The sequence below is a fragment of the Crotalus tigris genome, unplaced genomic scaffold, assembly GCF_016545835.1.
Source record: "Crotalus tigris isolate CLP2741 ecotype Arizona unplaced genomic scaffold, ASM1654583v1 scf7180000020183.615534, whole genome shotgun sequence".
Taxonomy (NCBI): domain Eukaryota; kingdom Metazoa; phylum Chordata; class Lepidosauria; order Squamata; family Viperidae; genus Crotalus; species Crotalus tigris.
Genome location: NW_024097896.1, coordinates 356,674 through 371,655, shown reverse-complemented (window position 1 = coordinate 371,655; position 14,982 = coordinate 356,674). Strand labels below are relative to the sequence as shown.

Sequence of the window (14,982 nt, the reverse complement as noted above, 5' to 3'; positions counted from 1 at the left end):
CTTTAAAACGGGTTTTGTGGAAAAACACATCACATCACACATCAAAAATGAAATTTAGTTGCCCGCTCTCAAAGTGAAACACATACATGACACACACCTAAACATACTATATACAACATAGTATGTTAAATGGAAGCATTAGTGTAGCTTAGCCAATGTCTGGTTTGGCTCATAGCTTTGATCCAGATGCCTCAATTTGATAATCAAGATTCAGCTTCTTGGGAACATTGCTAAATTAACTTTCTTACAGTGGACAGTATAAAGGATGTATAGATTACTGTTTGAAAGTTTACGTATTTTAATTTCTTGCTAACTCCGTGACTGAACTAACAGCTCATTTTTCAACCTGCAATTTTGCTTGAGTGTGCTTCATGAAACAGCTGTTCTCATCAGATCAACATACCCAAATCAATATATTCACTTTTTTTTTTTAAAAAAAATTCTGTTTCTTTCCCAAGGATTCTGGACAGGCAATTCCACTTGTGGTTGAAAGTTGCATTCGTTATATTAATTTATATGGTAAGTTGAATTGCTCCCCTCCACATTGGCCTCAAGATTTTCTTTTAAGGTTTTCAGCACAAGAATGTGTCTCCACTAAAATGCAAAATGATATGTCAACTTATTTGACTAATTACATGGGGCTTGGCCATTGTTATATTTAATTAATAAATGCTTGCCTTAACCAGAAAACAAAATATTTTTGGAATGAAAAATAGTTGGATATGGAATTGTGCTCATTGACCAAATTATTTGTCTGGATACTTTTGACTGAAAGCCAGGGAACTATTTCTTCTCCCTCTGCTGCTGGTGACTGAAAGTTTTTAATTTTGTTGTAGTATGAGCTAGATAGTGCTACTAGCCTAGAGCTAGGCTTTAGGTCAGTAATAACAAACCTTGTAGGCTCGGTGTGTCAGAAATTCAGAAAACACCTAACTTGACTCTGCTGACATGTCACAATTCATGAAACAATTCGTAACAAAGAGTCACTTTGGATAGTGATATTGGTGGCATATAAATTTAATAAAGAAATACATAATCGTAAATACTTTTCAATTTGTCTTATCTGAGACAGCTCCAGCTATCTGGAAACTTTGGACAATGCTCTTATTTGGCCTTGCCAGCAACATACGAACAGAAAAGCATACCCCATTCTTGTGCTTTTTGGAAGCTCCAAAGGTTGTGTGAGAACACACCACATTCTTGTGTGACTCTGGAACCTCCAAAAATCCATGAGAATATCTGCCCTTTTGAGAGGCTGCATGAGAATGTGGTGTGCTCTTTGTGCAGCCTCTGGAGTTTCCAGAAATCATGCAAGAACATTCTTGCACACTTTTCAGAGCCTCCAAAGGCTCTGTGAGAACAAAATCCTCTTGCACAAGTTCCAGGTGATCTGGAGACTACACAAGCGTTCACAAAATTCTCATGCAGCCTTTAGGCATATCACCCAAAAAACGATATGATATGTCATTGTGACACTCATGTCATAGGTTCACCATCACTACTTGAGGCCATATTAGGCTTCCTTAAATTCTTGTCTGTCACTATAAATCCTCCTCTCTCTCTCCCCATGTATAGGGATTAAATCAACAAAAGGTTGCACAGAAGCTGTGGTAAAATGGGCAGGGTTATAGTCAATTGTTTATATGCAAGTTTTTGCAGAATCATTCTGGTTTTCTTTCTGTCAAGGCAAGTGAATTCTAAATCAGGTTTGACTGTCTAAAAAACCTTCCTCACCATCTGAGTTTATCTTATCTGCTTGAACATATCAAAACAAATTGCATATATAGGATTATAGGGAATTCAGTGACTTATTTCTAGATATATATGAGAAGATCACATATAAAAATGGTAAGAGATGATCTACAAGTAGATTTGGGTTAATGAGCTTATTTGTGTAGTAAAATGGCTCCCCCCCCCAACTGTTATTGTTATCCTACAAGTAAAATATATATTTGGAAGACCTAAATGTGAAGGTAACTGAAATGATTGAAATTTAAAATGGGAATTGATTCCAAATAATTTAATAGGCTTTCTTTTGAAAAAATTTTTTTTTTCACTTCAGGTTTACAACAACAGGGTATTTTTAGAGTTCCTGGATCTCAGGTTGAAGTCAATGATATCAAAAACTCATTTGAAAGAGGTATGTAATTAGTTGGACATTCTTAAAAAGTGATTTGCTGTTGTTTTATTTTACATTTATTTATTAGAATACATATACATTCTGAATTCTGTCTCTGCCTTCTCCATTGTGATCAGAGACATAATTGGTTTCTTTTGATCTTCCTCCAACCCATAGTTAGCATTGTCTATGTAGATTCTCAGTCATCAAGGTCATGGTTGCTCCAAAGGTGCTTTTTCAAAGGGTAGCTAGACTTCGTTTTTCCTTGAAGATGTTTCACTTCTTACCCAAGAAGGTTTTTCAGTTCTGAAGAAGCTTCTTGGATGAGAAGCAAAACATCTTCAAGGAAAAACAAAGTCCAGTTGCCTTTTGAAAAAGCACATTGGGACATAGTTAGCATTGTTATATTAAAGCATAGCATTTGGGATGTGGTACAATTTTGCAATACTGCTTCATAAAACCAAAGACTTTTATGATTTTTGCCCATTCTTAATTAAACACAAAATTACATCACAAATCATGTTAAAAGATACAAATGTCTGGTGAAGTTTTGCATGCAGATGATGCAGCCTCATTAGCTAAGAAACCAAATACCTTGCAATTAATATTAAATTTCTTGTATGAGTCATAAAAGTATGCTTCTGAAGTTTAATATAGCAAAACCAAAGTAGAAACATTAGAAAAATAAATTAATTTGCATACCTTGATAGAAAGTTGATTAAAGATGGAAAAATCTTTGGAGAAATGTTAAGACTTACAAATGTTGATAGGGAACTGTTTGGATATGTTGGAGGTAACGAAGTCTATGACAAGGGAGAACTTTTGGTTGGAAGGACATGATTCCTACCACTTTTATCACATAGAAGTAAGAAATGGATATATTGAATGCGGTGGAATGGGGTACTTATCTGCATAATGAAACAAGAAAACATAAGGCCAAGAATGAATGGGTGCTGAATGAATGTGGAGTGAGTGAGCGACCAGCACGAGAGAAATAGACTGAAGTGATTAAGTCATATAAAGAGAAAGAATGAAGGTGGAATTGCAGAGCAAATACATGAAGAAAAGTGAGGAAGATTGAGAAAATCATGGTTGATGAGTTCTGAGAGTCCTCTCAGAAAAGGGTGAGACCTTTGAAGAAGAAAAGATAATGTATGCATTGGTATTTGGATGCAGAAGAAACAGATGATTTGCAAGGTTGGAGAAGAAAAGTATAATAAATGGTACTTGTGGGAATTTTTTCCATTTCTTAACTGTATTTATACTGATTTCTTTTTCTGTGTGTGCTTTCTATAATGTTGTTTACCCTGAAAGACTATAGAATGATTTGTTTGCATGTACATATTATTATCCTACGTTACAGTTTGGCAGGATTATGATGATAATGGGATGACAAGAACAACAACAATAATTATTCAGGGAAGCTGTTTTCATAATAATAATAATAATAATAATAATAATAAAGTTGGAATAATAATAATAATAAAGTTGGAAGGGATCTTGAAGGTCATCTAGTCCAACCCCCTGCTCAGGCAGGAAACCCTATACCATTTCAGACAAATGGCTGTCCAGTCTCTTCTTAAAAAACTTCCAGTGTTGGAGCATTCACAGCTTCTGGAGGCAGGTTGTTCCACTGGTTAATTGTTCTGTCAGGAAATTTCTCCTTAGTTCTAGGTTGCTTCTCTCTTTGGTTAGTTTCCATCCATTGCTTCTTGTCCTACCTTCAGGTGCTTTGGAGAATAGCTTAATTCCCTCTTCTATGTGGCAACCCCTGAGATATTGGAACGCTGCTATCATGACACCCTTCATTCTTCTCTTAATAATAATAATAATAGTAGTAGTAGTAGTAGTAGTAGTAGTAGTAGTAGTAAAGTTGGAAGGGACCTTGGAGTCTAGTCCAACCCCCTGCTCAGGCAGAAAACCCTATACCATTTTGGAAAAATGGCTGTCCAGTCTCTTCTTAAAAACCCCCAGTGTTGGAGCATTCACCGCTTCTGGAGGCAGGTTGTTCCACTGGTTAATTGTTCTAACTGTCAGGAAGTTTCTCCTTTTTTGTAGCAACTTTTTATTACTATGATGTATTGTGTCTTCTGTATAATCTAGAACTGGAATCTAATGTTATAAATAAATCTTTTATCTCAGGTGAAGATCCCCTTGCTGATGATCAAAATGAACGTGATATTAATTCTGTTGCTGGGGTCTTAAAATTGTATTTCCGGGGACTGGAAAATCCACTCTTTCCTAAGGAAAGGTTTCAGGATTTGATATCTACTATAAGTAAGTAATTTATAATAAGTCAGTTTCTTGAATTTTGCATATTATTTTCATGTGGTAGTAAAGGTGCTTATGTGAAGTAAATCATGATTTATAGCTTTGTGTAAATGCCAACCAAGCTTCTATAGTTTATTGCATAAAAAGTGGTTATAAACATAGCTAAGAGTAATGTGCAGTATGATAAAAAAACAATTTTATTACTAATGTGAGCTGAATGACCTGGCAAGATATTATGTAATGTATATTGCAGGGTATTTGCATATCTATATTCCCATGTACTTTATTATGTATTGTGTGGTTGAGAATGCAGCTCCTCTTCCTATTTTCTTTGTTATAAGCAAGAAGCTAAAATATCCTTTCAGTAGAAAAATAAATTGTGCAAAATTTATAAAAACTATACTCTCGTAAGCAGTACCAGCAATATGAATAAATATTCAAGGACAATTTAATTGCATTGTCCTCTTCCATATTGCTTTAAGTAATATTTGTAATATCTTGTTTATATTACTGAATACCTTGTAGATTGTTCTGTTCATATATATTGTGGAAACAAGCTTACAAATAAAATGAAACTTGACATTTATCATATTAAAATAATTTAGAGTTTTGTTTAGACTTGTTTTAATACAGAAAAAAATTCTGATTTTTGAACAGTAAGGCCTCTAGGAAAAAGCATACTTAAACTAATCTATAATCTCATGTAACTATCCTTCTACTTGTAATGTATTTTGTACACTCCATTGGTAATAGTTTGGGGAATTAATCCTTATTAAAGAGGAACCTATCTTTTATCTTGCTCACTTTCTGAATCTTAATCCTGCACTATTTTTGTCCAGTATTTTTTTTAATGATAATGGTCACACATGAGGTTTAAGGTTGCATACTCTTCTTCTTAATCATTCCTTCAGTTGTATACTGCATAGTGCATTCATTACTTAAAAGATAATTAAACAGGTGTTGAATTTTTTTGGTCTCTGCCTACATCATTTACTTTGTCAGCAATGTTCCTTGGTGACACATCCCCTTTGGTTGGGGATGGTGGTGTGATGCAGTATTGAAGTAATGGTCTCCTTTCTATGGTTAAGATGTCCACCATCATTGTGTTGGATCAACTGGGCATTCCATCCAGTGCAGAATTAAAAAACCTGAAAGCAATATTAGATTTAAAAATACATTAATAACAAGGGACATGTTGTAAAATAAACCTGGAGAACATTAGCCTCTTGAAAAGATGCAACAGGCAATTTCCACAGAATTATTAGAGAGACAAAAGAAATTTATAAGCACACAAATAATTTAAATAGAGATGACGGATCAACTGTTATCCTACTGCAGTTAGCAATTATTTGTGGCATTCTGCTTCACTGAACGTAAGCAGTATATAAGGACATGACAGCTGTTATTGAGTTCAGTTTCAGATATACCTTCAAAAAGCTAACAATAAGGCGACTGAAATTTCAGTATGTATTCATTGTCTTACAAGGCAGTCCCATAAGTCATTTCACCAATCACTTGCAGCAGTGAAAACCTACCTGCTGTGATTAAAGGCTTAGACAGCTTTTATTCATTACAATTCGTGTCATACTTTCTGAATTTTTGCAAGTTCCTTACCTATGCAGATACTTATGATTTATTCATACATATTACAAAGAAGAAGAAAAAGAAATATTCCAAAAATTGGGATGGAAAGAAAAACCAAATCACCCTTCATTACAAATTTGAAGGTTCTACCATATTTCCCTGAAAATAAGACTGGGTCTTGTATTAATTTTTGCTCCGAATGACGCATTAGGGCTTATTTTCCAGTTAGGTCTTATTTTCGGGGAAATAGAGTACTAAATGCATCCATCTGGCTGACGATCTTAACCCGGGGCTTATTTTTGGTGTAGGGCTTATATTATGAGCATCCTGAAAAATCATGCTAGGGCTTATTTTCTGGTTGGGTCTTATTTTTGGAGAAACACGGTACTTCCACAAAAATACATTTTAAAATTGCAGATGCGTTGATTTATTTCTATGCTGCATACCATTTTCATAGTTCTGCTGATTAAATAATTTTTTAAAAAAGCTCCTTTACTGCTTCTAAAGATTCTATACACACAAACTAAAAGTTCTCTATATAGGTGACTGAGTGATCTAGGTCTTGCATCCTGTCTTGCTTGAGTCTTATTAGGAGAATTTATACACAAATCTTGAAGAAATGGCATATTATTCCAAAAACCTTATTTACAGAGAAGTAAATAATTTTTTTTAAAAAAATGATAAGTGCACTGTTTTTTTAAAAAAAAGTCTGGCTGAGGAATTCTGGGAGTGAAGTCCATGCATCTTAAAATTGCAGTGTTGGGAAACACTGTTCTAAAATACAACAAAACTTCAAGATCTAAACGCTGGTTGTAAACAATTATCGAACCAATTTATTTTGTATCTAGCAGGTGTGATTCCCTTAGATCAGATGCTTATACAGTATGTTGGAATATATAAATAAATATTTAGCTTTCCTTTTTTAAAAACAAGAATCTCTGAAGCAACATTAGTCTGTAAATTATATCTAGTAAAGATAGCTTTGACTTATGACCCTAATTAGCTCAGAATTACAGTCATAAGTCATGCTGATTATTAAGCAGGTCACCATGTGACTGCATCTGATTTTATGACTTTTTTTGCAGCAGTGGTTAAATAAACATCATAGTCGTTAAGTATATCCATTGTCTACAATGGATGTTTTTTGCCTGAAACTGGAAGTAAATGGCAATTTCTGACAAAAAAAAATAAACATTATAAATCACAGTCACCTGACTTGGGATGCTGCGTATGGCCATACATTCAGGCCGTTGCTGAGCTTCTACATTTCAATCACATGACCTCAGGAGGAGCATTGTGACTTCAAATCCAGGTCGGAGGTAGCCCTGGGGAGGTCTGTCATAGCTTTGGTCACTAATCGATCAATTGTAAATCAAGGACTACTTGTAGTGAGCAACAGAAGAAGTAGCACCATCCTCACCCTCTGCCCAGTCAGTTTGCTTGCTTTGAAGATGAATTGCTGGATTTGGATCCAAACCTCTTTTGTTCAGCGTATGCTTGGTTCGAATGTTAATTTTGTCACTTAATAATGTAGTGAATGTACACAACATCTCTTCTCAGTTCTGCTCTTGGATTACTGTATCTTTATTTGATAGTTTTTGAAATATTTTCTACTTGTCCAAGAAAGGACAACTTGATGTGCAAAGAGAAGTAAGTGCCTGTCCCACAGAATAGCAGATTGTTTTGTGAAGTTGACTCCCAAGTTATTTGTCTTTGTAAGAAACTCAGTCAACAAACTTTCCTTGACTTGTTCTGTTATCATTTTTGTTTCTGTGAACCTCTTCAAGTCCAGGGTACACTAGACAAATGTGGGGATGTATGTACAAATAAATAAATAAATAAATGAGAGGTCGAATCTGAACACACGTTTCATTTTTATGTTACAGAAATTGAAAACCCTGCTGAAAGAGTGCACCAGATCCAGCAAATCATTATCACTTTGCCACGAGCTGTCATCGTTGTAATGAGATACCTCTTTGCTTTCCTTAACCAGTGAGCATTTTCTTTAACTATTTACTTCAAATGAAGCTGAAATAGCCTTCCTTGGTCAATACTCTTCCCGTTCAGTGTGTCTTTTCCCTCAGACCTAGCTCTGGGCAAAAGGGAGGGGTGTCACTTGACCATCTTTATTTGTAATAGTTGTCTTTTGCCCAGCTGGAGGAAATGCCTATAATTTGTAATACTTGAAACTTGGTGTCGTAGCTGTGGGTTACTTGTATTTGCAGCTTGTCACAATACAGTGATGAAAACATGATGGATCCCTACAATCTAGCCATCTGCTTCGGACCAACTTTGATGCATATTCCAGATGGGCAGGATCCAGTGTCTTGCCAGGCTCATGTCAATGAGGTCATCAAAACCATCATAATCAATCATGAGGCCATCTTCCCTACCCTCAGGGAACTGGAAGGACCTGTTTATGAAAAATGCATGACTGGTGGGGAAGAGTACTGGTAAGAAACTTAGGAATGAAATATGTGCATTTAGCATCTTAAGAAGATTAGGAATTTCTTCTTTTTAAAATATCGGATACTTATTTCAGGTGTTCTTAATTTAAATAGTAAGATGATTTAGGGTTATTTCTCTGCCCAGACTGGAATGGATTGTTGTATATGTATGAAGTACAAGGAATAATTATTTTTGTTTTGTTGCACAGGAAGATTTCAAATAATGTTGGGCTACTGGAGTGTAGGAATCCAATGGAGGTTAGAGCCTTTTTTTAGGTCCTTTAAGAACATAAATAGAGATTGCTTAGAACTAGTTTCACTCAATCCAACATTCTTCTTTCCATAGGGGAAACCCAAATTCTTTCTTAATAGCCCATAATCACGGCATGAGTTGTATCTATAACTCCCTATTGCCCTCGTTCTCAATCAATCGATATTAGTTTCTGTTTTCCAAATGCAGAGTTCTCTCTTTTTTTTTAAAGAAGTTGTCACCTTTTCTGTTTCAATGATTTGCTTTTTAGTACTTGTAGTGTTGATTCCAGCAAGAAGAAATACAGTGATCCAAATATATAAATTCATGTATAACACCATCAAGAGTTTTAATCTTTAGTACACATTCTGCTCATTTGAGGCATATTTTGATGCATTAGTAAGATTTGTTAAGACACAGGTAACAAGACCTTTTAGGCTAGAAACCACATTTTCTCCTTGTGTCCACACTTTGGTGAGGCTTAGGACACCACAGATGGGTTGCTGTGGGCAATATGTCAGCCATGTGTTTCCTAACTCTAGTTTAGACAGATTAAACATAATCCTTCTTTCATTTTATATCCATTAACCATCTTTTCCGTCAACTTTACATTATTTTGAACAAAAATTAGTATTTAAAGATAGTTTCCTGGCTATATGATACGTTGTCCTTAGGTGAGATCAGGTCTTTCTTTAGTCTGTTGATTACAGCTGCCATACCTCTTACTGGTTGCAGTTCATGGGAGCTGAAGTCCAAAATGTGTAGAAGGTACCAGGTTGCCAAGGAATGGGTTAGATTTTAATTATTGGGTACGATCATGAAGTCATTGCTTGCATTAGAACAAACAGTGAAGGTTCTTAAAAGCATTTATTTTGTTTATTTTACAGTTCACTCTTGTTTAGCATTTCATTGTCTTGATGGGCTTAGCAATTACACTAAACTGATAATTACTCCCAAAGCTAACTATTAGATCCTATATACGTCTACTCAGAAATAAGCCCAGTTGAGTTCAGTGGGACTTGCTCCCAGGTAAGTATATACGAATGAAACAATGTTAGGGAGGAAAAAAACTGAAAAAGAACTGAAATATTTTAAACTGTAATGAAGCTAAGACCAATACCCATAGCCTAAATGCCCATTTTTTCCCCCAAATATTCCTTATTTTGGGTGGCACGGTAGCTCAGCGGTTAAGACACTGGGCTTGTCAGCTGGAAAGCCAGCAATCCAGGTTCGAGACATGAGCTCCATGCGATGGTGTGAGCTCCTGTCCTTGTCCCAGCTCCTGCCAAACTAGCAGTTTGAAAGCATACAAATGCAAGTAGATAAATAGGTACCACTTTGGTGAGAAGGTAACAGCACTCTGTGACATCATGCTGGCCACATGATTGTGGAAATGTCTTCTCATTGAAACAGAGATGAGCTCTGCCCCCTATAGTCAACAAAGACTACTGGAGTAAAAATCCACAGGGACTCCTTTACCTTTACCTTTTATTACTTATTTTACCTCTCTACATTGCTCTGTATAACTATATAGGAATCTCAGAAACTCAATAAAATATTTGGAAAGGAGGAAATGGTTCATATTCTAGTATAGGCTTTCATGGCTCACATCAATCAAGCAGTGATGAGCTTTTTGTTTGAATCACTGTATTCTAGTTTTCTGGTATCTTAATTAATCAGGACACCAGAAAACTAAATCATGGCCATTCATTCTGAAAGATCCTCACGACTTCCAAGTTGTTGATAATAAAACTGTGTAAATGTGTCCATGAAAGCATAAGGAATTGATCATGACTTGAAGGAAACTTTACATGTAGTCATAGCTGCCAATTGTTTCAGATTCAATAGGTTTCCAGCACTTTTTCATGTAATCGTCTACAAGATCTTTGCCCCACTATCTGGGGCAACTTATAATTACTTTGCTCCAGAAGGCGACTTCTACCCTGGACTTCTCCCTTCTGGTTTCTATAGCAACAAAGGAGAACTTAAAATGGCTGCTCTTGAGAAGAAGGGCAGTCCTAAGTGGTGACAGAAGCCACTTAGAATGGTAGTAAAACTTTGTGTGAAAAAGCACAAAGCAGCCTTTTCTTAAAACAATTGTTAGCAGGAATGGGAACAAATAACAGTAGGAGCAGATGGTGATGATAGCAATGACAGTTTGTCTCATGCTGTCTAGCTCCTACTTTCCAGGCACCAGTGCATTCTTAATGGGCTTCTGTGACAGACTAAAATCTAAGGAACAGATCAATGAAAGTCTGTTTCCATTAGATCTGTTATATAAAATGGGACAAGTCCACAAAGACTGTGTTTCCTATTATGTCAGCTTAAAATTTCTTCTCAAACACAAAACAGATGTTCCCCCCCTGCTAAGCTGGGGATGCGGCTAGCAGGCAATAGCTAAGTCAGTTTCTTGGCATGAACCCATTAATCGATAATCAATCTTCTGCTACATAATTAGTACTTCAGTTCTGGATAATGGGAGATTGTAGGATTATGCCTTCAATCCTAATTTTGATTCCTTGAACAAATATATTAGAGAGATTGCCATGAGACAAAAATATGTAAACAAAGAATAAACAAGTTTCACCAAAATTATTTTAGACTTTCATTTGAATTAGCTCTGATACTTTTAAAGAACCCTTTTTAATAACTCCACAAAATACAGGACAATAGAAACCAGGGTCTAGGGCAACTCGCAATGGCCAACTTGCCATTTCACCATGGCTAACCCACCATGTCCCTCTTGCCACAGTCATCTTGCCATGGGACAACTTGCCATGGACCATTCCATGTGGGATAACTCAATGAGATAAATGCTATCCGCCACTCTTTCTTGACATTATTTCCATTTTTGTCAGTGGAAACAGTGGCAGATAATATTTATTGTGTTGAGTTATCCCACATGGAATTGTCCCATGGCAAGATGGCCATGGTGGGTTGACCATCGTGAGTTGGCTGCTACTAGATGACTGTAGTGAGATAGCCGTGATGAGTTGTCCCATTTCATAGGAACCAGGCCCAGTTCTACTGCAAGATGAGGGAAGCTCTTTAATTCACTTGGAGCAGAACAAGTAAACAGATGCCTGTCCTTTACTATCCACAACTGTTTAATGAAGAGCTCTTACCAATCACTTTGAACTGGAGTATGTTGCAACAGCCCTTTTCTTCATGATCAAAACTCTCATCGTATAGATGCTGCCGTCAGGTGCCACTACTGTCAGACATCACTCAACTCTCATGCATGTGCTTATTTCTGAGAAAGAACTGTATATTTTTTTCAACAAGGCATTCGGCTTACCACACTTGGCGAAAAAATTGAAAACATTTTCCCCCTCCCCCATGGCAGTTAAGTCATGACAACATAAACAATGGCTTAAGGCTGTCTGGCATTTTCAGAATTCACCCAACTATGCCAGTGTTTGTGTCATTTTCTTAAGTGAAGCATAATGGGCAAGATGGCATCATATTTGGCTACTGGTAGTGCCACCCATCATTGTTGCAGTGTTGTTACAACAAAAACTGCTCAGGTGGGCTCCTCTTACTATGTGGAGAAAGAATGATAGGAGGAGCTGTAAACAGCAGGATATTTATTCAACAATGCAGATGCAATGGAAGTAGAAATGTAGTAGGAGATTCGTTGAAGGTAAAATAGTATTGCAAACTAATCCTAGTAGGATTCATATTTATCTAAGATATTCTTTTGAATATTTTTTAAATGAAAACATTCTCATGGGTATGCAGACCAGCATTGAAGATTTTTTTTATAAAGTCTGAGATGTTCCAGTTTTGCAATTCTGAAATTGTTCAGTGCAAATTGTAGTTTCCTGCATTTACTTGTTAGTAAGGAGTTCACATCTCTTTCCCCTTTTATCCCCATTTTAAAAACCTCAGTGCATTTATTTATTTCACTTTTGATTCCAGTGACAGCCCACACAGTGAACCGGGCACTATTGATGAAGGAGATCATGACAATGGCACAGAGCCACACACCAGTGATGAAGGTGAGTGTAGAAACAAGCCATGGATCGTTTACATGGTGAAATGCTAATGTGCATTTAATAACTAACCTAATTTCCCTAGATTAACATAGGGCTGTTTGCAGGGGAGGATGTCTCTCTATGTTTGAGACTGCCAGTAGGTACTAATAAAATGCCTTGAAATATGTGTAATTGAAGTAGGCCCATGGGAGTTTTTCACTGCTGTCACAATTACATTCCAAGGTAATATGGAAGTTATTCTGACAGCCTGCTTAATAAGTTAAAATTCTGTTTTTTTATTTGACATAAAAGTGACGCCTCCAGTTTGATTGTTATTTTATGTAGTTCCAGGTTTATGGTAAGAAAAGGAAATGGAAAAATGTTCTTTGAAAAAAAGTCTTGACTATCAAGGATATCTACAACTTATATTTCCAGTTTTTAATATGTTTCCCAGGAAGAAAAGGATGAAAAACAATCTTTAAATGTAGGGAAAGATATAACTGACAGCATTTTGAAACTGTGTGTCAATTAAGATTTCTCAGTCAAACGTACTCTAATTATGCAATCTACTCCTTTGTTTCCTGGATTTATTTGAACTATTATATAAAGGTATTGAGGGTTATTATCATAAGAGTTACGGTATGTCCATAATACTAATATGGTGATGACATTCCCCACACATATGGTCTTGGGGACTTTAGCAGACTTGGCAAGCTTGAAGATAGCACAGGACTTTATGGCCACCATGACAGCCATGGACATATTGTTGGAATGAGATGCCTGTACATTAGATTCATGTCCCTCACAATTAGTTATGGTTTAAAGAGAGGGGGCCATACAAGTGGGTACATGTGGTAATAAATGCCTCTTTGAGAGAGGAGTTGGCTCTCATGAGGCATCTTTGGATTCAAGTGATCAGGACAATCTGTTCTAGAGTCTCCAACCTTCTTTTTTTAAGGAAAGGATGTTGAGAAGGTAATTGGTTTCCAGTTTTAAGGGTCCTGGAAAATGCAGATTTTCCAAACTTTTTCACTCAAACATCAGACTGAGTTATATCATTGAGTTGGTTTTGGCTGCACTTATCAGTGATCTGTAGTAACTTTGAAATAGGTTTGATGAATCTATCCTGGCTCTTCTTGATCTCTCAGTGGCCTTCAAACCCACTGATCAGTTGAGATGGTTGGAACAGAGAGTGCCATTTTGTGGTGGTTCTGCTTTCTTCAAGGTTGGTTCCAGCTAGGGCTGGAGCAATAAAGCCCTTAGATCCTTGCTCTGTGGAGTGCCTCAGGTTCTACCTTCTCTTTCCTCCTTTTTATATCTACATAAAGCTGCTGCGTTAGGTCATCTCCCTCACATCATTGAACAGATTGGGAAATAATAATATACCAGTATCAATTAAACATTTTGGCACATCTTTTCCTGCCTCATAAAAATTATTTTAAGTTGAAAACTTTATATAAGATTAAATGACAAAAACCCGAGGAATACAGTTCTATTCCCTCATTTCATATAATCTTTATTTGTGTCCATTTACTTTTGTATGCTAACTTTCAGAACACAATTTTTCTGTATCTGCACACTTAATATAGCTATTTGATTACATCCCCCCACACACATTGATTTGGACATTGTTGTTAAGTAATACGCCTAGAAGCAAATCTTGGCTTATTTTATAATTTAGGGAACCTTGTTACAGAGCCCTGTGTTTTACTTAAACTTAGCATGCCTCTGTTTCATTTGTTTTTATGGCTTTTAGTTCCAATAATTCTTTCTCTTTAGTGATGTTAATATCCAAATCCAGTACTTTACCAGTACAAGTTATGAGAAAATTGACATAATTGTTTGTTGGAACTAAGGGCATAAGAGGAGAAAAGGATAAGTCATCTAATTAAAGATGAATGTTTGAAAGGAGCAGGGTGATGTCCACCTTCATTTTTCAGTGTTGGTGATGACAAACAGCCTTTCTTGACTGAAAAAGTTGAAGCAAGCAAGCTTCCATTTAGGCAATTTTATGCCTGAATGGTTATGTTAATAGTTTTGATTGGAGTTTCTGGATGATTAACCATAACACAAGCATGGAGAGGAAGAGCTGTTTTATTTTAAGAATTTATATAACCCCTCTGAGTCTAATTCCACATATCTGGTTCAGTGTACTGGTGAGGACTTAGATATTTTATCTAAATTGTGTGGCTATTTTTGGAAGCCATCTTGAGACTATATATTACTATTAAATGTTGCTTCATTTGAAGCACACAAAGGCATGTGGTATAAGATAACCTTTCCCAGATGCTGTTCTTCATACAGTCAGGGTTACAATCCCCATTATGTCTAGCT

The 14,982-nt window shown here is 36.2% G+C and overlaps 1 protein-coding gene across 2 annotated transcripts in view; it reads left to right on the top strand.

Moving 5' to 3' along the window:
• Positions 1 to 14,982, top strand: part of SRGAP3 (SLIT-ROBO Rho GTPase activating protein 3) — a 211,044-nt gene that overhangs the window by 181,765 nt on the left and 14,297 nt on the right. For both annotated transcript variants that reach the window (XM_039365764.1, XM_039365763.1), the window contains exons 13-18: positions 459 to 519; positions 2,063 to 2,140; positions 4,262 to 4,396; positions 7,861 to 7,966; positions 8,200 to 8,427; positions 12,593 to 12,672. In XM_039365764.1, coding sequence (XP_039221698.1) covers positions 459 to 519; positions 2,063 to 2,140; positions 4,262 to 4,396; positions 7,861 to 7,966; positions 8,200 to 8,427; positions 12,593 to 12,672 — 688 coding nt within the window. The remainder of the gene's footprint in view (positions 1 to 458; positions 520 to 2,062; positions 2,141 to 4,261; positions 4,397 to 7,860; positions 7,967 to 8,199; positions 8,428 to 12,592; positions 12,673 to 14,982) is intronic.